Consider the following 26,065-nt stretch of genomic DNA (forward strand, 5'->3'; position numbering starts at 1 on the left):
TTGGAAGGTGCAAGAAATGGGATGCAGTTTGACTAACAAATGGCCATTTAAAATTTTTTAATTAGATATATTAAATCTTTAATTACTATTTTTGTTTATATTTCATTTTAGAGAGAATAAGTTGCTTCTACCTCTGTCTCTATATATAAAACTATGTTGATTAAATTACAAGTATTAAGTTTATATCAAAATAAAAATATAGAACATAAAAATAAAGATTAAATTACAAGTATTAAGTTTATATCAAAATAAAAATATAGAACATAAAAATAAAGAGACTCAATAATGTCACTAATGTAAGACATCTTTAGTAACAAGAACCATATGGTAGTATGTTTGTCAAGAAAGACCTGAGATGCAATGTTTGTTAGTAGTGGGTCAACTTGTATAAAGTTTGTCTCTATATTCCATTCTTTAACAACAATAATACGAATAATATGAATGTTAATACACTTTATAAAATTTGTTGTTGAAGTACTATATAGTTAATTTATGCCATAATTTGAGTGGTATTTCCATATCTTTTACTATATAAAACCAAGTGACATAAATAATTTAGTCATTTCTTGAGTTAGGGTTTCCATTATATAAAGACATCTAAAAGATTTGAGTCCAACATACTTATGATCTCTAACATGTCATCTCTATAATATGCGAACATAAATTCTTTTGCTCTTTTTAACAATATTTATTTTTCTTTTGCTAAACTTCAATTAGAGATTTCTCGATTTTGTGCAATAAGCTTGTATAAAAGCTTACTAAATAAAATATAATCGGCATATTAAACCATGAATATAAATCTATTCCCATTGACCTTATAATATCTACAATTTTTTAGAATAATCGTCTCAAAGCCACAATCATTTTATAAGATTTTGTGGTATCACTAATTAGACCACCTCCTTTATTAGATGGATTCTATTACTTTGCAAATCAGCTACTTTTTTCTATCTATATAAAATTTTCTTTAGTTGCACAAATATTATTTCTTTAATGTTGCCATTAAGAAAACTATCTTGATATCCATGGTATATAGCTCCAAATTATAGTAAAAAATTATCGTTATGATTGTCCAAACAAAATCTTTCAATAATATTATATGCAAATTTTTTTTTACATTTAATTTTTTCTGACACTGAATACTTTAGTTCTTGAGTGTGTTGAGTTGGATCTTCATGAATCAATTTATTTATTTAATTGAAAGGAAAAACAATATTAATCTCACGAAGATCTAAATTTGCTACATCAATGTAAACTTTATGAATCAGTGTAAAACCAATTCTTCCTTACTCAATTTTATTCTTTGACCATATCTCTTTTTCAAACTAATATCTTGAAAGAACTTTGAAGTTCATGCCTCAAAATATTTTTTAACTTGAAACCAAAATTTATAACTATTAAAACTCAATAACTATAGATTACTAAGAGTCGTAACTGAGTTAACTCTAACGATATTTGAGATTAAAAGAAAAATTGAATCAATCATTTTTAAATAAAACCTAAAGTATTTTGATTTGTTAAAAAAAAAATCTGAAATAAATCATTTTCAAAATAATGATTCAATGAAATTGTCTTTTAATTCAAAATGTAAGTCACTAACGATCATCTAAAAATAAAAGTCTCAATTTTTATCAACTTTGTCCACTCTAGATTAATCTATATTAATGTATTTTTCAACTTCATTGAACAGTTACTATTTTAGACTACATTTTCTTAATTTTCTTAATTTATTATTTTTCTTATGAAGTATTTGTTGAATAATCAATCTTTTATTTTCCCATGCTTTAAATTTACTTCATGAAATTACCTTATTAAAATTATCATTTCCACCTTACACCGACTTGATCCTGCAAACTAGAATGCTAACAACTGAAGTTTTAGCGCCTTTAACTTCATAAGTAAGATTAAATATTTTTATAAAGTGCTTCTTATATTAATTTTTTTTCCTAATAATCTTAATAAAATACTAGTTCACCAATAAATCATTATTTTCACATTATTACTTTTAAAAGCACTTATATTTAAGCAAATAAAATCTGACAAAATTTATGTCATAATAAATAACACTTCTAATATCTCCAAAATTGTGGTTTATGATCATCATAAGATTTATGTGAATTGGAACATATTCAGTTTTTATATGTGATCTTTCTTTTATAAATACTAAATTGTGTAAAATATAAGTTTCTCTTCATTTATTTATCTAAGGTCTAGACCCAAGAATATAGTGTTATTCAAACTCTTAAATTACAAATTTAATTCAATTTAGCAGATACATGTGATCTATTAACTTAAAGAAAACAAGAGTAGCAAAAATTCTTACCCAAATACCTAGCACACTATTATAATCAAATCTTCAAGAGAATAACACTATTTGTTAATGGTATTTTATAGCAATGATCAAACATTGACACTCACACTAAATGCTTGCATGAGTTTACACATACTAAATTTTCATGCTTGCATGGGTTTGCACTAAATGTGTCTCATAAGTACAAAACATATAGTAATTGCATGAACATTTGACACGTTGAAACACATCTTTGAATTTATGATACCTCTTTTTTTTCATATTTAGTGTGTGGATTTCACTTCTTTGCTTTTTAAAACAAGATTAAAAGAACAAATAATTCTAGAAAGATTTTTCAAAACAAATGAAACAAATATTAAGGAAGCAAATTTAGAATTCATATTTTACAAAATTTAAACAACCAAATCTTTACTTTTCAAATCTTATTTGATGTATGAGGTTGGATTGTCTCAGTCTAAATATCTCTCAATCATCTCTATGACTTTTAGTTTTATTTTATTTTTTCTGTTAAATTGAAAGTTTATATCATATAGATTATGCACGTAAAATTTTACATAAATATAAAATTATTTGATACATTATTGAGACTTATGAAGATTAATGGTGTTCAAATTAAATACATGTTTTTCGCAAGAACTATAACCACATTTCTTGCATTTTGCAGAGATCAATTTTTTTTGGGCTTAATTGCAGTTTTAGTTCTCTTATTTATACTGATTCACGAAATTGGTCCCCCTATTTTAAAAGTCGGCACTTTTGGTCCCTTCCTCTGATTTTTTAACTAAAAAATGATAATGTGGGATGCTTTAAATAACATAACATTGATAGATAATGTAGAGTGATTAACCCCATGAAATTGGAATGAAACATCGTAAAAATTTAACTTTCAACTTTGAATTTTTTTATTTATTTTTAATTTAATTAATAACATATGAATAATTAATGTATATAGATGATTTTATATCATAGAATTGTATGTCACGTCATTTAAAATATATCAAATCTTCAGGTTTAAAAATTTGAGGGAGGGACCAAAACTGTTGGCTTTTAAAATAGGGGACCAATTTTGTGAATCAATATAAATATAAGGACTAAAATTGCAATTAAATATTTTTTTTAATTATACTTGGGCTGAATTCAAATTTATTACATTTTGCATTGACTAACTGTATATTTAAATTTAAAATTATTAATTTATTAATAGTTAAAAAATTAATGGTGTCAGACATTAGAGACTAAATTGAAAATGTTTGTATTTTACATGAACTAATTATATATTTAATAAACCATTATTCAATTATTGTTCTTTTTAAGGATCCAAAGTCGGTCTAAAGGAGAGACACGTAAAACACTTGTTTTAGTTCTCGTCAAAATATATTTTTTTACTTTAATTTTTTTATGACGCAGATGCCCAATAGTATACTATAAAAACTCTTGAAGCCTCCTAAAATTATTTTAATTGATAGTTGTATTGATTGTACTACTACTCAATCAAAATCATAGAATGATGCACTTATTTATCATAAAGATAATGTGCCGTGGAAGTATCTTATGACATCAAAGACATTGTTTTTTACTAAAAAAAAGGTTTCTTAAAATATCATATTGAAACTTTCATCAGAAATTTTGCTATCAACACGACAAAACAATTGTTTTTTTTTTCACTTTGACTCTACTTTTTAACTCTTTGCTTTTATTTTATTTTTCGTTTTGAATTTTAATTGTATGACTAGCTCAGTAGCTCTTGTCACTTACCATAGTATATTTAGGTATGCGTTTTTAATTTATTCGTCTCTTTTGAAATTCAAATTAATTAAATCTTATCTAAGATCAACGATGTCACAAGAAAGATTTAATGGATTAGCTTTATTATCGATTGAAAAAGAATTGTTAAACGAAATCGATTACAATAATTTGATAAATGATTTTGCATCGAAAAAAGTGCAAAAATAAATTTTAAATAAAATAAATAATTTATTTATCAACTATGAAAAAATTTCGTCAAATAATTTCACATTAGACCTCATAGCGTGTTAGTACCGACCATGTAAGGATCCAACTACTTTTGTGCTATGTAATTGTTGTGTGTAATTGTTGTATTTCTTATGTTATATGTGTTTGGTGTTGGTTGTAATTCTTATTTTTACTTTGTTGGCATGTCTTGTGCCAACCTAACTCATTAATATAATCTTTTTGACTTTCTTTTAAAAAAACTTTTAGCTCTTAATATAAGTTTCATTTTAAATTAATATACATTCATTTATTTTTAAAAATCTATCTTTAGTTAATGCTACTAAGTGCTTTAGAAAATAAAAAACTAAAATCAAATATATCTATAAATAAAAGGACATTTTAAGAATATTCATACATATAAATATACCATTAATACACTTTTTTTAAATATATGTAAAAAAAAATGTTGAACATATTTATAAATAAAGACAAATGTAGCAGTTTTATTTATAACCAACTCTAGAATTATAAAAAGAAATAATACTAAATATGAGCATATTTGAAATAAATTAATAAATTTATCTAGTAATTTAGAGAGAATTATATTTGGATTTAATCTTAATATGAGCATATATTGTCTCAATCATATTATATGCATCAAACGGACTCGGAAGGTTTAGCATTTGAGATAAAGCAATGATATTGGTCTAACACACGAGAGTGGCATGGCTTTCCTTCAACACCGTGTTAGGGGCGAATGTATTTTATGGATCTCATATGTAATTGTTGTATTATTTATGTTCTATGTGTTTGGTGTTGGTTTTGGAACTCCTTTGGTTGAGGTTGTAATTCTTATTTTGACTTTGATGGCATGTCTTGTGCAAAACCTAGCTCATTAATATAATCTTTGTGGCTTTAAAAAAAATTATCACTGAATATAAGTTTCATTTTAGTTAATGCTACTATAAGTGCGTTAGAAGTTAAAAAGAAAAACTAAAATTAAATACATCTATGAACACTCTAAAACTAAAATTAAATATATCTATAAATACATCTATACTTTTATCTCTAAATAGAAGTTTCAATTTACTTTGTTGCCATGTCTTGTGATTTAGGCATTGTTTCTTTGAAACCTCAGCCTCCATTTGCTTCTTGTTTGATTTTCATTCTAATTGATAAAACAATGTATTTAGAGATACAATTTTTTTCAAATGATGTTTATATCTAGAGATAAAGTTAATATAAACAGTAAAATAAGTTGATGAGTTTCAATTATTTGAAAAGTAAATTTGTAAAAGTAATAAAAATTATTAACAAATTTAATATATTCTTACTTAACTCAAAAAAAATTAATATTCTTACTATATATATTTTTCTCTTTATGACTAAGACAGTTTTTTTTAACTATATTATTTAGTATAAAGTATTTATCAACCTTGCTAATGACTAATCTTTACAAAAATGACCGACTACTTTTAGTGGACTAAACATTCTCTCCCAATTATGTTATTCAATTCATAAATATAAAATTTGAGACATTGCTTAGGAGATCTAAATAAAGTTTTACTCACACCAATGTAATGTTGGCAATAATCAAGACCATGTGAAGTGATTGGTAAGTACTTATGGTGTGTTTGGTTTATGGAAGAAAGATAAAGGAAAGAAAGTGAGAAGAAGAGAAAGTGAGAGAAAATGTGATGATTGTTTTGTTGTTTAGTATGAGAGAAACTGATCAAAGGATTGAAATAAGTGTATTTGTGAAATAATATCAATATCCCTAAAAAGAATAATTAATTATCAATAGAGGACATATTGGTCAATTTTGTACATTTTTAATATTGTTTCATTCCAAATTAAGAGAACAGATTAATTGTGGGATCCATGCTCCTTTTTTCTTTTCTATGGTCAACAATAATACAAAGAAATGAAAGGATTTTCAAATATTTGATTTTCCTCCGTTTTCTTTTCTCTTTATTTTCTTCTCTTTCAAACATAGTGTTAGTCTAAAATATCTATTTTATTCACTAATTTATCATTATTTGTATCACAATTTTCTAAGTTCTTCATTAATTTGATTTGATTTAGATTTCCGAAAAAGATATTGCAAAACTCAAATCAAATTATGTAAACTATATCTATACACCAAATAAAATTTTCAAACGATAATCAACGTAAACCAAAATATGTATAACTATTTAATTCAAACTTTTATATATAAAAAAAGAGTATTTATTTAATTAATCATGTGATGCACGCCAATATAAAAACAACTAAGAAATGAAAACAAATAAATGATGACAGGGTGGGTGCGCAGACAACTAGCAACGAAACGCAACACAAAGTAAAAAAAGTGAGAAGGAAGCGTTATAAGTATTCGCACAACCATTGTCTATCAACGAAACGCAACACAAACTTGAACTTTATAAAGGAAATCACCTTTACAATACTTCTAACTAAGTAAAAAAAAAAATAGATAATTTGACATATAATTTTTTAAAATTGGGTTATTAAAAGAACCCAAAATTGTGTGTATGAATTTTAAGTGAGACTCATGACTTTGTCTATAAATAAAAATAATGTTATGTAAAGATAATTCACCTATCTGCAAGATGACAAACCCCAATACAACGATTCAAAGCATAAGTGAGAGAGAAAATATAATAACGAGCGATCACATAACTTTTAAAATTTTAGTAAGGTTAATTTTGTATTTTAACATAAAATTGAGAGTAATTTTAACGATGTAGCTAAAATTTTATAAAGTATATTGTCGAGATTTTAATTCATATACACTATCATATGACAATCGTTAAATTATTAAATATATGTTTGATTTATATCATAGTTATCTCTAAAGTCATGTTTATGAATGATTGTGTATTGTCGGTGTAACTTTTCTTACATTAGTAGTATATAATAGTTAAACTCTATTTTCTACCTTTCAAATCTCCTCTTTGGAATGACAAAAATGTAATAAAAACATGTTTTTATGACTCGTAAAAACTGAATCAAACAAATACTACTACCTTCAACTTTCTACATAAGACTTAAATGGTTAAGTCTCAAGATTTTAGAAAGTTCTTTGTAGTATTAAATGTATTGAAAATTTTATTGTTTATTAGTTTATCTTTGAAGTGAAAGAATTAGTTTATGTATGACTTAATTCTATATTTAATCTATTACGTTTTTAAGTTAGTCTCTTATGTTAATAACATTAAATTAAGTTAATTTCTTCTAATGTTTTGACTTAACATCTTGAAATGTGACGTGTCTAACGAAAATATGATTTGACTTAATTTTATATTTAGTTGTTTACGTTTATTTTATGATTCATTTTGTGACGTGACAATTAAATATTTTGTTATATGATTCTTTGAACATTTTCCCACTATATAGAGTTTAATTACAGTTTACATTGTCAACACATCACAATCATTTATAGTTGTGACTTTTGATATAATTATGATTTAGTATATACAAATTAAATCTTAATATATAATATTTTCTTATTAATCTTCCAATGACAGTACAGATCCATAAATTTTAATTAGTATTGACAAAATCATATATTATAAATATTTAGGTAAAAAAAATACATCAATACATAAGTGATAAAATAAAATCATAATTATTATTAAACAAAAACTCGGACTATAGAATACAAATCACTAAAAAAAACTTAAAGAATTACATAAGCCATATCATTTTATATGCGCAAAATTGGAGATACTATAACATTTATCAATTATACTTCTCTATTTTATTTTTCATTTTTAAATTGTAATGTCATTTTTTTTTTTAAATATCTCTTACTATAAATGTGAAAAATCATTCAAAAATTTATCTATCATGTCATTGAACATTTAAATAGTTACAACTAAAATCATTTAATAATTTTTAGTGGAAACGAACTTGACTTTTAATATGAGAATAACAAAATTATTCAAGAATTAAAAGTGAAATATACAAGTGGGGGTAGCTTCCCTTAATTATCTTGTTTTAGATTTGTGCCTAGACGGTTCAGGATGTGCAACAGTGATATTAATTTAAAAGAGGTGTACCAATGCATCTTTAATACAAACCATTTGTTTTGCAAAACCTTTTATTTTTCCTTCTAAAGTTTAATTGATAAATATATTCTATTTACTTAGTAATAACGTACTAGTTTAGGATACATATAAAACTATAAAACAAAATAACACCTACTACTGTTGGTGCTATTTTTACCACTACTATTATTATTATTAGAGAAATATGCATTTGATGCTGCAAAACATGAAAAATTAGAACCAACAAAAGGGGATCAACAAATCTTAATGTTTTGCTAACACAAGGACTACTTAAAAACTATGAAACTATAGACACAAAAAAAAAAAACCTAAAATAAATATAAAATATTAATTATCCCGTTATATTAATTTCACAGTATTAAGTTAATATTTAATATAAGAGATCAACTTATCATTAATGTTATTAACGTATAATACCATTTTGATAATTTTATAACGTGGATCAAAATAAAATCTAAAACAAAATAAGAGGCTAAATATAAAATTAAGCTTTTTTTTTTTGTTTTTTATTTTTTTTGTACGAAATTGAAAATCGAAAGGAATCTTTATAAAAAGACAAAAAAGTCTCAAGATAACTTATATGTAGAAAATATATAGTATAATTTAATTTTTTTTATCTCAGTACCCCTGCACCTTCCCAACTAACTTAACAGCTGACACTTAAATGAGGAAAAAAAAGGTCTTTTATATATAGAAAATGCGATCACGACTTTCATGCTTTTTTTATTTTTATTTTTTTATTTTATCACGACGACCCATCATCAATTAAACAAAGTAGTGATTGGAAGGAATGGTCGTTTTTAAATTGCAGGTATTATTTTAATTGTCATAGAAGGAACGTACATTTAGATAAAAAAATTATGTATTCACATCTATCCTAATATATTAAAATAAAATGTGAATATTATTTAATATGTGTCAATTTATTTAAATGTTGTTACTTCAACAAAAAAATTTGTGTGGCATAACTAAAAATGTTTTATTTTATTTTTATTTTTCCTCCATCCTCCTTATTATTCCACTTTCAATTTATTTTAACACATATTTTATTATTAGTATTATTAATATTTTGTATTTAATATTATGTATAACTATTGATGTAACATGAGTTATAAAATAAAATACAATCAATATCGGTTAATCAATACTTATTGTTACTCTATCATTATTGATAATAATTTTTCTATGATTTTAACCGATTAATATCTTGGTCATTTTAAAGTTTCTCAAGAAATATATAAATGACAACAATTTGTGGAACATATTCTTTTATCCTCCTTGTCCCATTCTCCTTATTATCCCACTTCTAATTTGCTTTTAAAGTACATTTTACTATTATTACTACTATTTAAGAAATATTCTTTCATTCTACTCTCTCATCCTCCTTATTATTCTACGTCTAATTTGCTTTAACACATATTTTACTATTATTACAAATTAATGTACGATCAATATTAGTTAATCGACACTCATTGTTCATCTACCATTATTGGTAACAATTTTTCTATGGTTTTAACTTCAATTAAAATATTGATCTTTTTAAAGGCTTTTAAAGAAATATATAAATGACAACCATTTTGTGGAAGTTATTTTGCATTATGTATTGATTATGCTTATTTTGAAATTGAAAGACAATGACACACACACTTCGGTCTCTATGCAACTTTTCTATTATAATCTTAGATTTATTGTCGACAATTTTGTAATTGCTTGCATATAATTTGTGGTTCTTTATATATTCATTTTACGTGCTTTTAGATAAGCAAAAGTGTGAGACATTTCACTTTTTTTTTTTTAGTTTACATCTTAGTTTTAATTCTATTTAAAATTATAATATATTTTAATATATTTGTGGTCAAATGTTGTGTGTGTTGACATTTGGTGCAAAGAGATCAATATTTTTGACAAATATATTTCATTACGAAGTATGTTGTATTATCCAATATATTTTTCAGATATACCCTGTGCACCTTCAGTGATATAATGGATAAAATATAAAAGATTATACAATGACAATTATACTATCTTTCTCACATCATCTTTAGATACAAAAGTCAAATAGTGTAGCACATTCATTATCATTATGGTAAAAAAAAAAAAAATCACAGTTTAATGAAAAATAACTCATTTTCAATGAGATCTATAAAATATTTTATAGTTATCTTTTAAAATATTTATATACAATTTTATTAAAACAACACCACAAATTAGGATGTTGTCATCTCACTAGAATAGTCAATATATTTACAATTAGTGTCTTACTAAAAACAAAATTGAAACTCCAATATTTAATTTACCGTTATATTTTGTTTAGATTGCATTATCGTGTCTCTTCCACTTCTGAATTTTGTACGGTTTAAATGGTCAATAAAATTTGCCCAATCATTTTCAAGGAAGTAGATAGAGAATGAAAATATGAGTTTATTTAAATATTTAAGTTATGAATTTGATGAAATTTGCATTATATTGAAGATGATAATTAATTTTATGGATTTTATTTAAAAATTTGGTGAATTTTTGTAAAAAAAAAATGAAGATATTATTGACATTGTAAAACATAAAAGATCAAATTATCACTTAAAATTAAAATAAATGATCAAATAAAAAAAAAGATAAATACTAAAACTTTAACTGAAACGTTAACATGCATTGAATTATTTTTCTACCTCTATTTCTATATATAACATTATGTAGATTAAATCATGAGAAATATTATTTATTATATATTGAAATAAAATATATATATATATAATTAAAAATATATTAGTAAAACAATAAATTGACTGAAAAATTAAACTCTCACAATGTAGTAAATAAATTTGAATTTTGACTGAAAAATTTAATTATATTTAGGCAATAGCCTTGCTAAATTCAACATTCTTTTAAGAGAATTATTTTGAAAAAAAGAAGTAATGTTTTGGATTAATTTTAAATTTTTTGATAGGAATGAAAGTGAGTCTATCAAGGATATTGTTGAAAAAATTACACAATTGCTTGACAAAACACAATTGTTCGTTGCTAATAATCCTGTGGGAGTTGAACGCCGAGTGCTAGATATCATTCAATTGCTAGAAATCCAACAATCAAATAATATTCAACTAATAGGGATATGGGGCATGGGAGGGATTGGCAAAAGCACCATTGCGAAAGCCATATACAATACAGTTGGTCGCGATTTTGAAGGTAGAAGCTTCCTTGCAAATATTAGAGAGGTTTGGGAGCAAAAGGCTTGCCAAGTGTCTTTACAAGAACAACTTATCTTCGATATTTGCAAAGAAACAACCAAAATACAAAATATTGAGGAAGGAAAAAGTAAATTAAAGAAAAAACTATGGCATAAAAGTTGATGAAGTATACACAATGAATAAGCTGGATGAAAGTGAATCTATTGAGTTTTTTAGTTGGCATGCATTCAAGCAAGCGAAACCTAAAAAGGATTTTGTTGGATTTTCTCAAAGTTTAGTCAAGTATTCTGGGGGATTGCCGTTAGCTCTAGAAATCCTTGGGTCATATTTGTTTGATAGAGGGGTAACAGAGTGGAAATGTGTATTGGAAAAACTCAAAAGAATTCCTAATAGTCAAGTACATAAGAAGTTAAAAATAAGTTATGATGGTTTAAATGATGATTTTGAGAGAGAAATATTCCTGGATATAGCTTGTTTCTTTATTGGGATGGACCGAAATGACGTTATACATATATTAAATGGCTGTGGACTTTATGCAGAATTTGGAATAAAGGTCCTAGTGGAGCGAAGCCTTGTGACTGTTGATGACAAAAATAAGCTTGGAATGCATGATTTGCTGCGAGATATGGGCAGAGAAATTATTCGCAAGGAATCACCGAAAGCACCTGAGAAACGTAGCAGGTTGTGGTTTAGCAAGGATGTGCAGAATGTATTATCTAGACAAACTGTAAGTACATCATATACCTTCTTTTTTTCTTTTTCTATTATGAACTTAAAGTATTTAGTTCTTAAGGAATTGAAACAAACATTAGTTTAGTCTTGTTGTGATTGGAAAGTTAGTTTGGTTGTGAAGCAAATTGTGCTTCCTAGCTTCTAGTAACAAATGATTGGTTCATCAAAATTTTGTTATCTGCCTTATGTATTTAAGATATGCTTGTTTTAAATTTTTCGTTCATCATATTTCATAGGGAACAAATGTTGTTGAGGGATTGACTTTGATGTTGCCTAGAACTAATGCAAAATGTTTTAGTACTAAAGCATTTAAGGAGATGACAAGCCTCAGATTGCTTCAACTTGCCGGAGTACAACTTGATGGAGATTTTAAACATCTTTTTGAAAATTTGAGATGGCTTTCTTGGAATGGATTTTCTTTGACAAGCATTCCTACACACTTTTATCAAGAAAAATTAGTTTCCATTGAGTTAGAAAACAGCAATATCAAATTTATGTGGAAAGAGCCTCAGGTATGAGTTTTAATTTCAGATTTTTGTACCTCTAGATTTAATATTAATCATCTTTGTGTCTATAGTCATTTAAACATAATATTCATCTTTGTTTCTGCTAGTATTTTTATTCCGAGTCAAAGTTTGCCAAATATTTTGTCTTGAAGCATGTTATCTTTTGAATTTTATAAAAGTGCACTGTCGGTATAAATAGTTTTACAGCGACAGTCAATACTATGGTGCACAACACAATATGACAACCAATATGTGTGGTGAGATGATAAAATTAAGGTTTATAATAACTCTTTGTGCAAAATTTGTTTAAACCAACATTGTACAATTATTTTTCTCTTTTCTTTTTCTTAGAAACATTAGTTTTTTGAAGTTTCAAATTAAAACTATAATTTTTTTCAAAACATTTAAAGGAATTATGAGACATTTAATTTAGTGTCATGTGTAAAATTATCTTACATTGATTGTTATCATTGATGTGTTAGCATATCATCTAAAGCCTCAAATCTTCTTTCAAGAGATTGTGATGATAAAACTTCCTTAAGAATTCAACAATAGATAATTGGATCATAATGTAAAGTAATTTTACGGTAAAATGAATTAAAATAAAATTTTCAAAAGATTACCTAATTAATAAAGTGTCAAACTTTACGGTAAAATGTCAAACTTACCTATCATTTAGATATTTTACGGTAAAATGTCCAAAATTTCCAAATTTTACGGTAAAATGTCAAACTTACCTATCATTTAGATATTTTTGAATGTTGTATAGAATACTAAAACCTCACACCGTGATTGGATTTAGTTGAATAGGCTAGACTCCAATTATATTATGATCTCGAATTCAAATATCTGCTGAGAGATATCTATAATTAATATCTTACATACTTCAAACAAGAAATAAAAACTAAAAAGATAAATTAAGACCTTACTTTTAATAATTTACTATACAATATTATCTATGGAAATGTAGCTGTGTTTCAAATGTACAACCTTGATGCATATACACCCCTAATTTTTTGCCGCCATTCAACACCTCATTTTGGCTTTATCTTTCTCTTCCTATCACATTATTAACATATATTATATGTATCACACACTTTATTTACCCTCTTTACCTCTTTATTTGTCAAGGTGTATAGCCCCTGTGGGTGTACAGGGGACTAGTCCAAGCCAATGTTAGTAAAGCTATGGCTTTAGACTTGAAAAATAAATAACTTTTTTTTATGTATATTTAGACCTCAAAAAATTAAAAAGATTTAAGTAATATAGGTAAAATGTCTCACAATTATAAAAAAAATACAACTATTGAGATATTTAATTAAAATATTTTACATCTCATAAAACAAGAAATATAGAAATTAAATAAAATTATAATAAAATATTGTTGTTAATATTAAAAACACTTCTATTTGTTTTAATCAAAACTTTATTTTAGGCTCAGTAAGTGTTGGACCATCCAGGAATGTCCACCAATCATTTTTTGCAAACTATATTACTTGCAAACCAACACATTGAAACAAAATGTAAGTCTACAATAATGAAAAATTTTACTTTTCATTCTCGAGGTTAGTGATACATTGTATTTGCTTCAATTTATTGTTTTATGATTCTTCCTTAAATTTTCTATGTAACATTTTTTGTTTCTTGCAGAGGTTGGAGGAGCTGAAAATTCTCAATCTAAGTCATTCTCATTATCTGATACAGACCCCGGACTTTTCATATTTGCCTAATCTTGAACAATTAATACTCGCAGATTGTCCAAGGTTGTATGAGGTTTCCCATAGTATTGGACATCTCAATAAAATTCTTCTGATAAATTTGGAAGATTGTATTAGCCTTGATAGCCTTCCAAGAAGTATATATAAGTTGAAATCACTGAAAACTCTCAATCTTTCTGGGTGTTCAATGATTGACAAGTTAGAAGAGGACTTGGAACAAATGGAATCTTTAACCACCTTACTTGCAAATAACACTGCAATAAAAAGAGTGCCATTTTCAGTAATAAGGTCAAAAAGTATTGGATATATTTCTTTGTGTGGTCATGAAGGATTCTCAAATTCTGTTTTTCCATCTATCATTATGTCTTGGATGTCACCAACAAATAATCTCCCATCTGCATTTCAAACACCTGTTGGCTTGTCGTCCATTGTTCATTTAGATGTAGCAGTTAGCTGTTCCCTATCATCTATGCACAAACAAGTTCCATGGCTTCAATGTCTTTGGGTGGAGTTTGACTCAGAACTTCAACTTTCTCAAGAGGCAGAGAGAATTTTGGAAACTTTATATGAAACAAATTCATTACTTCAAAACTCCAATCAAGTGCACATTTCAACATCAAAAACTTCCTCGAGATCTCTTTTTATTCAAATGGGAATGAGTTGCCAAATCTCCAATATTTTGAAAGAGAATATTTTACAGGTTTCACATAGAACTCTCGCCCCTTACATGTATTCTAATAATTCCAATTGTCATATTTATTTTTAAAAGACACATCATTTTTGTCATTCCTAATAATCTCATTTAGTTTTACAATATTGTTACAGAATATGGGTGGCAGTGAACAAGGTGATCGTTTTCTCCCCGGTGATAAGTGTCCATATTGGTTATCTTTCAGTTGCAAAGGTTCTTCTGTAAGTTTTAAAGTCCCTCAAGTGGCAGGGCGTATCTTGAAGACAATGATATGCATTGTTGATTCTTCAACTTCGGATAACATAACATCATATGGACTTAAAAACGTGTTGGTGAAAAATTACTCAAAGGCCACCCTTCAACTCTATAAGAGAGAGGCATTAGATTCCTTTGTAGATGAGGAGGGGCAGAGACTAATATCAAGTATAGAACCTGGTAATAAAGTAGATGTAGTTGTTGTTTTTGAGAACAGTTTCATTGTAAAGAAGACAAGAGTTTATCTCATATATGAGGAACGGATTGGCAAAAATATGAAGCAAAGTCATGCACATGATAAGAATGTTATTGTTTGTAGTGGTCATGTAATGAATATGCTTTGGTGAATGAACAAAATTTAGATTCGGACAGATAAATGAATATGCCTCCATCCACCAAGTTTGACATCTCATCCGTTAATTTGCGGTTGAAGTGCTCTCCACCAAAACCTCCATGGCTTTGTTGTAGTGATTCCTCTTTTTCTTGTTGGCACTCCTATGGTGTTTGTTGTAATGTCTCAAAGGAACTTGGTTTCTTGGAACCATATTTTGTGTTCAAAACTAATAGTGGCATTCACCAACTTTAATATCCTCTTATCATGACAAATGGATCATGTAATTGTGGTTAGTTTGAACAAATATGCCACCACTTATAGTCGAAATGTGTCCGCAGAAGTCAAATATATGGTCGGTAATTGATAGAACCAAAAAATTGTGGCCCGTCACCTCTCTATTGCCATAAACCATGTGTGGAAGAAATTAGTTTAGATCTAAGGTTCTAGATATTGGCCTTTAATTTATGGACTCTTTATGTGTACTGCAGTACAAATTTTACTTCACTCTGTAGCTGGGGAATGTCCCACTTTTTCAATCTTGTTGTATCAATCTCTGTTTTAGCGTTGAATGAAATTATTTTACTGAAAAAAAGAAATGTTCTAGTTTTATACAACGGTACTGGTTTTTTAGTTCTGGTTTTAAGGTTAATGGTTTGTGCGCAAATCTGTTCAGTGCACATTTCTGGTTTATGCGCTTCAGTTTACTGCAAATCAGTTTTGCTGCGTTTCTATTTTGTGCGCATTTTTCTTGGTTGTTGTATTGCTGGCTGGTTTTTTGGTTTTCGTTTGTACATGTCTAGTTCTTGAGGGCTTCCTAAAGTGCTTCAAGGAGAACCCCAATTTTGTAAAGGAGGGAGAATGCAAGTAAAATTGACCACATAACATTTTGTGATAAAAAACCTAGGTCAAAGCAGCGTGCCTACTTGACCACAAATGCTAAGGTTCTCCTTTGATCCTTGGAAGGCCATTTTTGTTACGGTTAGTGCCCTCGTGGTTGTATTTAGACTAACACTTATTATCAGATTTGACAATGGAAGATTTTCCTTTCAATCCTTGAAGTTGAAGAGGTAGAATGAAAATAGATTTCTCTAAAATGAACAACAAAAGTGAGGAAAATCTATTGAAAATGTTTAGATTTGGGATGAAACTCTTTAGAGATGGAATTTAAGGTGGAGAATGTTTCTTTTTCAAAAAAATATTTTAATAGAAAAATATTTTATTGACAAAAATATTGTTTTTGTCATCTTTGATTTGAGTTAATAGAAAATTAAAAACGAAAATTAAAAACAATAGATTGTGATTTTGTAGTTGAAATTGAACTACTATGGAAAATTCATTAAATGCCCAAATTTTCAACCCTCTTCGTTTGTTTTCTATTTGTAACTAGCAAAATACCTGAGTATATATGCACAGGTCGTGCGACGTTCCTTATCGGATTAAGATATTATAGTTTAGTAATTGTAAAAGTTTATTATAAAATATTATCACAATTTAAATGAAACTATTCAAATTAATATCTTATTTTCACATTCATCTAATTAATTAAAGAAAATTGGTACGGTAACTTAAATGTATTTATTTTACCTCTTTTAAAATACAACTAAAATTAAATTTATAAACAATAACATTTTATCTACTTTGATAATTTAAGCAAATAAACCCTAATCTTTAGTTGAATTAGTAAATAATAGTGTAACATAATACAGTTTATCTACTTATATAATACTATAATATAGTATTATAATTTCTTTCACATTTTTTATCTATAAAATATTCAAAAAATAAACTAATAATATACACATTTCTTTTTAACTATATGATTTGTGAAATTTCATCTTTTATAATAAACTTACAAAAATAAAAATTGTGCTCTTCCAAATTTTTTGAACCTGTCTCTCTCTTCTTCACCATTGAATCGGAGTTTAGAGCCAATTTTTTGGATTTAGAATCACCTCTATAACTTTTTATATCTTTTGCTCTCTAGGTAAATGGTTTCTATGTAGATTTTGTTTTTATATATGATTTTGTCGTTTGATTGCGATGTTATTTTGTAAGTCGTCTTAGTATGATATTGTTTGGTTTTTAGTCTTGTTAATGTATTTTTTTATTTAGATGGAGAGATAAACTTCAACTATTTACAAATTCAATCTATTAATAACTTTGGTGTCATCGATGTTATTGATCCGAATACATTAATATCTCATCCTGTAATTTTATTATATTTGCTGACATATTATTACTTTGACTATTGTAAGATGTGGTGAGTTTATATATAAGATTTGCTAATTTACACTTATTCAATTTTTAGTTGATGTAAATTAGTAATGTGTATGTTTACTAAAAAATTCATCCATTTCGATTAAAACTACTTAATTAAATGGGTATTGAGATAATCAAACATTTATTTATTTATTTAGTTTTTCAATTTTATAGAAACTTTTAAATTTTACCATAATTATTCTTCTAAAATCACAAATATAATTTGTTTTAACGTTGTTATTAACTAACATTGTATACATTAACAATACATAAAAATTAACCTCTATAGATACTATTAATTTACATATATTATCAATTTATATAACTTTTAATTTAGTAATTTTTAACTTGCGTCAAACTGTAAATTAAATCGTTCACCGTGAACAATAGCTAATAATATATTGATATATTTTTCTAAAAAAATTGAGAGTAGATTTCTTTACACATAAATTACACATGAAATTTAGAGTAAAGTGTAATCTTACATTGTTTATAGAAAAGAAAATATGTGAGATTATTTTTTAGTGTTTTACGGCATTTTTAAAAAAAAATATGTATAAATAAATACTATTTTTAATATAAATTTAATTATATCTTTTATGCTATTTTTCAATAATTTCTATGTACGTAATTTATAAAATATTATTATAATTTTACTTTAATAATAATGAAAAATTAATTAATAGTTAAAATAATTAGTTTAATAAAATAAATTATTATTTTTGAATTATTATATTTCGTAGTACATGTACGAACACCTTAAACGAGACACATGTGATGTGAGATAGAGGTAGTAATACATTCCAAAAACACATATGAGTATACATCATGACTCATGAGTGTGACCCATCTTCACTTCCGTTGACTTCAAATCTAAAACAACCATTCCTCAACAAAAAAATAAATCTATAAACAAGCAAAATCAACCAACTTTTTTGTTCATCAATCAATACTATATATCCCAAACAGTACCTGAAGATGGATGAGGTTAGTTAGTTTCTTTTTCTACATGTTCATAAACAAGTGAGTTCACTATTTTCTTTCCCTCGTCACTTTCACTCACGCAATTTATTTATAATTCTTCATTTTGAATTAGCCAATCCAAGGAGGAGTCATGGAAGACGACGAACCCGCCTCTTTCGTTTTCAAACTCCAAATACATTGTGATGGATGCGCCCAGAAGATCAAACGAATCGTTCGTAAATTCCATGGTGCAATACAATTATTACCATCGCTTTTCATAGTTTCTTCTATTAGAAAAAGCTAAACCTCACGTTGACTAGAGATAACGCTTAAACATACTAATCAAATTTAAAGAAAAATCGTAACCTAATAGTTGATGTATCTGGTTTTTTAAGATTAGATTCATCAACTTTTCAATTACTATTTTTGCTTATATTTTATTCTGTAGGGAGTAGTTTATTATAAGAGACACCCCTCACTTTACAATACAATAGTTAGCCCAATAAAAACTAATATGATATCTATTAGAAATATAAGATTTGGAAGAAAAAGGGAAGCATAGCTTTAGAGTTCAATTGAAAAAGTTAAAATGAAATATATTTGATAATTAAAAAGATGAAAAATGATACAATGTTACTTCTATTTATATTGGTTATTGAACACTAACCTTCTAACTAACTCTAATTGTAACTACCTAATGATTCTAACTAACTCTAATTCTAACTAATTGTAACTGATTATTGTTATTCTTAACAATATCAGAGTCTAAATATAGTTTACTCTAAGAGACACCCTCACCTTACAAGGTGATTTGGTAAAGATGAGTTAGACTCAATCACTTGAGTATTGATCGGTTGAGTTAACCGATTTGGTTGTAGTTTACACAGGGAGACACTCTCATCTTACAAGCCAGTAGAGTTAACTGATTTGGTTGTGGATGCAGGTGTGGAAAATGTTAAAGTCGATTTGTTGGGTAATAGACTCATGGTTACTGGAAAAGTGGACGCTGACAAGTTGCGAGATGAACTGATAGCTAAAACTAAGAAAAAAGTTGAGCTTGCTATGGAAAATAAACTTTATGAAGTGTTCTTAAGTTTCAGAGGGGAAGATACTCGTGCATCATTCACTTCACATCTTTATGCGTCCCTTCAAAATGCTGGGATTACTGTTTTCAAGGACGATGATTCACTTGAAAGGGGAGATTGCATTTCATCATCAATATATCAAGCAATCCAAGAATCTCAAATTTCTGTGATTGTTTTTTCAAGAAATTATGCAGATTCGAGATGGTGTTTGGATGAGTTGGTGGAGATAATGAAGTGCCACAGAACCATAAGCCAGGTGGTTTTGCCAATTTTTTATGGTGTAGATCCTTCTGAAGTACGTCACCAGAAAGGTGAGTTTGGTAAAGCATTTCAAAACCTGTTGAATAGAATTTCAACAGAGAAAGATGAGTCCCTTTCGGAGGAGGAGGAGAATGATGAGTTGCTGCATTGTGAGCTGAGCTGGAGAGAGGCTCTTCGAGGTGCGGCAAGCATTGCAGGGTTTGTAGTCCTAAATTCCAGGTAATTTAATTTCACAATTGATGCTTATTCATTTCAAAATCGTAGCTTATTTGTTCGTTTTTTTCGTAATAATTTTCTTAAAGTTGTTGACAATTGTGGAAAAAATTATAATTATATTTGTCTTTGTTCAACAATAAAAGTGAATTTTATAATTATAAATAAACGAAAAATAGGTTCTTTTTTAAATATACCTATATACATGCATGTATGTATGCATCTGTATAAACACCTTTTTCTTTTTGGTTCGTTTTTTAGGAATGAAAGTGAGGCCATCAAGGATATTGCTGAAAAAATTACTCACTTGCTTGACAAGACAGACTTGTTCATTGCTGACAAACCAGTGGGAGTTGATTCTCGAGTGCAAGATGTTATTCGACTGCTAAACATCCAACAGTCAAATGATGTGCTACTACTAGGGATGTGGGGTATGGGGGGGATCGGTAAAACAACTATTGCAAAAGCCATTTATAATGAAATTGGCCGCGATTTTGAATGTAGGAGCTTCCTTGCAAATGTCAGGGAAGTTTGGGAGAAAAATGCTGGAAAAGTGCATTTACAAGAACAGCTTTTGTTTGATACCTTAAAAGGAACGACGACCAAGATACAAAGTATTGATTCAGGAAAAATCACATTAAAGGATAGACTTTGTCATAAAAGAGTACTTATTGTACTTGATGATGTGGATGAGTTGGAGCAGTTGGATGCTTTGTGCGGAAGTCGTAAATGGTTTGGTTCAGGGAGTAGAATAATTATAACAACCAGAGATATGCATATACTTAGAGGGAATAGAGTTGACACAGTATACTCAATGAAAGAAATGGATGAAGATGAATCAGTTGAGCTTTTTAGTTGGCATGCGTTCAAGCAAGCGAGTCCCAGAGAAGAATTTGTTGGAATTTCTAGAAATGTCGTTATGTATTCTGGGGGATTGCCGCTAGCTCTCGAAGTCCTCGGGCGCTATTTGTTTGATAGGGAGGTATCAGACTGGAAGTGTGTATTGAAGAAACTAAAAAGAATTCCCAATGACAAAGTACATAAAAAGTTAAAAATAAGCTATGATGGTTTAGATGATGATTACCAGAAAGCAATATTCCTTGACATAGCTTGTTTCTTTATTGGAATGGACCGGAGCGATGTTATAAATATATTAAATGGCTGTAGCCTTTTTGCAGAAAATGGAATAAGTGTCCTTGTTGAGCGAAGCCTAGTAACTATTGACGGTAAAAACAAGCTTGGAATGCATGATTTGTTGCGGGATATGGGAAGAGAAATCATTTGTGATAAACCACGAAAGGAGCCCGAGGAACGTAGCAGGTTGTGGTTTCATGAGGATGTGGATGGTGTATTAGCAGGACAAATTGTAAGAACTTCATATACCTTTTTTTTTGGATTTAAAATATCTAAAGCTTAAGGAAGAAAAACAAATATGTATGTGTCAGGTGATTAACATTCATTTGTTTTGTTGATTATCACAAGAACTTCAAAAAATTTGTTGTGAACCAATTTGTGCTTCATGGTCTATGGTTTCTCACAAAGAAGCTTAAAGATAGCTTCCTTATATCTATCTATAAGCTGTGCATGTTTTAATTTCTGGTTGGATGACAGGGAACAAAATCTGTTGAGGGATTGGCTTTGAAGTTGCCAGGAGACTCTGCAAAATGTTATAGTACTAAAGCATTTAAGAAGATGAAGAAACTCAGATTGCTTCAACTTGATGGTGTACAACTTGATGGGGATTATGAATATCTTTCGAGAAATCTGAGATGGCTTTCTTGGAATGGATTTCCTTTATCATGCATACCTACAAACTTCTATCAAGGAAATTTAGTTTCCATCGAGTTAGAATACAGCAATGTTAAACTTGTGTGGAAAGTGACTCAGGTATTAATTTTGATTTTAGTTTTTTGCATGTCATGAGTTATTTTCACTTTTCATATTTATGGATGCAATTTATACTAATTGTTTTGTATTGTAATACTATTTTATTTGACTTTATTATTAAAAAATCAAGCTGTGAAACATAGTATTATTTTTATAAAACATGTACGTCAAAATTTTAAGATTAAAATTGTAAATTATTTCTAAACACTAGAGGATGTGTTAGCTATCATTGAAAAACTCAGATCTTGACTAGGTGATTGTGATAATGATAGTTTAATAATTTAACAATAGATAATTGGATGATAGTGTAAAGATGTTTTGCTTTAAGCATAATAAATCAAAATTAAATTGTTTAGGAGATTTCCTAATCAAATTGGTTTTATTTATAGATTAGTGTGCACTATCATTAAACATCCTTCAAGTACTGAATACTAAACATATAATTAATTACAACCTATAATTTCAAAAGAACTTTGATGTAGTAGACTTCCAATCTTGACAATTTGATAAAAGAAGCTTTAAATTTTTAATTTCAAAACTATCTATCACTTTAAATTTTGAACTCAGAAAAGTTATCAGACATAGCTTTTAATAATTTCTACAACATTATATATGAAAATGTCTCCTTGTTTTGAAGATTTTTCAAAAGTAATACTAAACCAATGTTTATTGTTGGTATGAGAGGGAAAAAAAATAGACACTGATCTAATGTCAATATTTTACTTTCCACTTTTAAGGTAAGTGATGGATTGTAGTTGCTTTTGTTTATGTTTTTAAAGCTTTTTCCCTAAGCCTTCTCTTTAATACTTTTGTTCTTGCAGAAGATGGAGAAATTGAAAATTCTTAATCTTAGTCATTCTCATAATCTGACACGAACTCCAGACTTTTCAAACTTGCCTAATCTTGAAAAGCTAGTCCTCAAAGATTGTCCAAGGCTGTCTGAGATTTCTCCTAGCATTGGAAATCTCAATAAAGTTCTTCTAATAAATTTGGAAGACTGTGTTAGTCTTCGTAGCCTCCCTAGAAGCATCTATCAGCTGAAATCTGTAATAGTTCTCATTCTTTCTGGATGTTTAATGATTGACAAGTTGGAAGAGGACTTGGAGCAGATGGAATCTTTAACCACTCTACTTGCAAATAACACTGCAATAACAAGAGTGCCCTTTTCAGTTGTTAGGTCTAAGAGCATTGGATATATTTCTTTGTGCGGCTATGAAGGATCCTCGCGTGATGTGTTTCCATCAATCATTTGGTCTTGGATGTCACCAACAAATAATCTCCCATTCCCATTTCAAACATCTGTTGCTATGTCATCTCTTGTTTCTTTAGATGTACCAAGTAGTAGTTCCAATGAAGTATCATCCTTTTCTAACTATCTTCCAAGGCTTCAAAGTCTTTGTGTGGATTGCAACTCTGAAGACCAACTTTCTCTTGATGCAAAAATAATTTTAGATGCTTTATATGCCTCAAATTCTAAAGAGTCAGAATCAACTGCAACTACATCACATGTATCAAATGTGAAAACTCATGCATTACTTCAATGCCGCAGCCAAGTGCACATTTCAGGACCACAAACTTCCTTGCGATCACTTTTGATTCAAATGGGAATGCATTGCCATGTCGTCGATATTTTGAAAGAGAACATTTTACAGGTTTTGCATAGACCTCTCTCCCTTTACATGCATCTAATAATTCCAATTGTCATCATATTTTTATAACACATTGTTTTTGTCATACCTATTAATTCAATTTGTTTTTCAAATTCACATAAAAAACCTTTTTCAAATTAACAACAAAAACCTTAAACCCATAAGAACGTAGTGGATGCATATTGTATGCCAGTTATTGCTAGCAATATAACAATGATTGTATTTTGTTTTAATTCACTGCTTGTGATTTTACAAAAGAATTACGCGAAAAATGATCCAATAAGGATATTATAGACCAATTGACCACCCTATTCATAGGTATATTAACTCTATCAAAGTTAGTATCAGTTCATCAATACATTCCTTGAAAACAAGAAATCCAAGAATATGGATTTAATTTTAGGTAGTAATGTAGAGTTGTGAAGACATTAAGACGTACTTTCTTTAATGAAAAACCTGTTACAATCTTCAAATTGCATATTTTAGTTAGCAGTACAACTTGTCATTATCAGGGCATAAATATCAATAGGATATAAGAAACCCTCACTTTTGATTTGGCTGGTAATGGTATTCCAAGCTGGACTGACAATCTGATTGAAGAATGCTAGCAAACATTTATGTGTAACTTTAAAGTTTTGTTAACAATGTGATTTTTTTTTGCTTGTAACTATAATCACTTTTCTGTCGAAATATCATAATTTTTATTTGTTAAAATATGATTTGTTAATTTATGAGGAAAAAGAAAACTAAATCTTCAATTGTTGATAAAATGATCAGTATATTGTTAAATAAAATTTTGAGCCTATTTTCACAGTTACAGAAAATGGGTGACAATGGGCATGGTTTTTGTTTACTCCCCGGTGATAATTATCCAGATTGGTTTGCCTTCAATTGTGAAGGTTCTTCGGTAATATTTGAAGTCCCTCATGTGGAAGGACATATCTTGAAGACAATGATATACATTATCTATTCTTCAACCCAAGATAATGTAGCATCAGATGGCCTTAGAAACGTGTTGGTGAAAAATTACACAAAGACCACCATTCAGCTCTATAAAAGAGACACATTAATCTCCTTTGAAGATGAGGAAGGGCAGAGAGTAGTATCAAGTATAGAACCTGGTAATAAAGTAGAGGTGGTTGTCGTTTTCGAGAACACTTTCATTGTGAAGAATACAACAGTTTATCTCATATATGATGAACGGATTGGCAAAAATATGAATCAAAGTCATGCACCAGATAAGAATGTTATTGTTTGTAGTGGTGATGTAAATGAATGCGCTTTGGTGGAATGATCAAAATTTAGTTTCAGACAGGATTGCAGGTTTTATGCATAGATTGGATGCTACTAATATTCTGGCTTTATTCAACAATGCTTGACAATTGGTCATGAATTCATGATAATGAAAAGTATGCTCAAACATAATTTGCTGGTGGAAATCTGCCATCTTTTTATGATAAGTGATTCAATATGTGAAGAAACATGCCATCTCAATATGCTTCAAGAAGAGGTTATCTATGTTACTATGTGTAAGATATGTGTCCTATAACTATTCTTCTAATGAAGTTTGTGGCATTCTGTTTAATCTTGTAATTTGGTGGAGTTCGTACTTAGTGTGTTCTTCTGGTTTAGTTTTTTCTTCTGTTGAACTTTACAAATCCTGTTATCTCACAAAAGATGTATTTATTGCTTATCATATCATTGATAAATCATTGCTTAAATAAAGTTTAAACATTGATTTTTGATAGCAATGTTCATAAAATTATTAGATAATATTATTATATATTAGTAATAAAGGTATTTTAGATTTTTCTATTAACTTGTATATATACATATTGTAATTCTATTACATTCTAGTTTGGTTCATTTGTTTATGAAACCTTAGTCAAGGGTTTCTTCTCTTCTTCCTTTCTCTTCTTCCTTTTATATGTTTATGTTAGATTATTATTGTTAACATGGTATCAAAAAACTTTGGTTGATTTTGAAATCTATT

The 26,065-nt window shown here is 28.0% G+C and overlaps 1 protein-coding gene across 1 annotated transcript; it reads left to right on the forward strand.

Annotated features, from left to right (window-relative positions):
• Window positions 1-11,246: 11,246 nt before the first annotated feature.
• LOC101512894 (uncharacterized) lies at window positions 11,247-25,845 on the forward strand. The gene is given in 13 exon segments (XM_073365146.1): window positions 11,247-11,674; window positions 11,676-12,246; window positions 12,488-12,763; window positions 14,408-15,175; window positions 15,301-15,766; window positions 16,429-16,525; window positions 18,932-19,001; window positions 19,111-19,225; window positions 19,921-20,542; window positions 20,798-21,902; window positions 22,148-22,423; window positions 23,245-24,075; window positions 24,887-25,845. Coding segments are annotated over 13 exon segments (6,105 nt in total). The 3' UTR covers window positions 25,367-25,845.
• The last annotated feature ends 220 nt before the right edge of the window (window positions 25,846-26,065 follow it).

Source organism: Cicer arietinum, chromosome 2 (genome assembly GCF_000331145.2).
Source record: "Cicer arietinum cultivar CDC Frontier isolate Library 1 chromosome 2, Cicar.CDCFrontier_v2.0, whole genome shotgun sequence".
Taxonomy (NCBI): Eukaryota; Viridiplantae; Streptophyta; class Magnoliopsida; order Fabales; family Fabaceae; genus Cicer; species Cicer arietinum.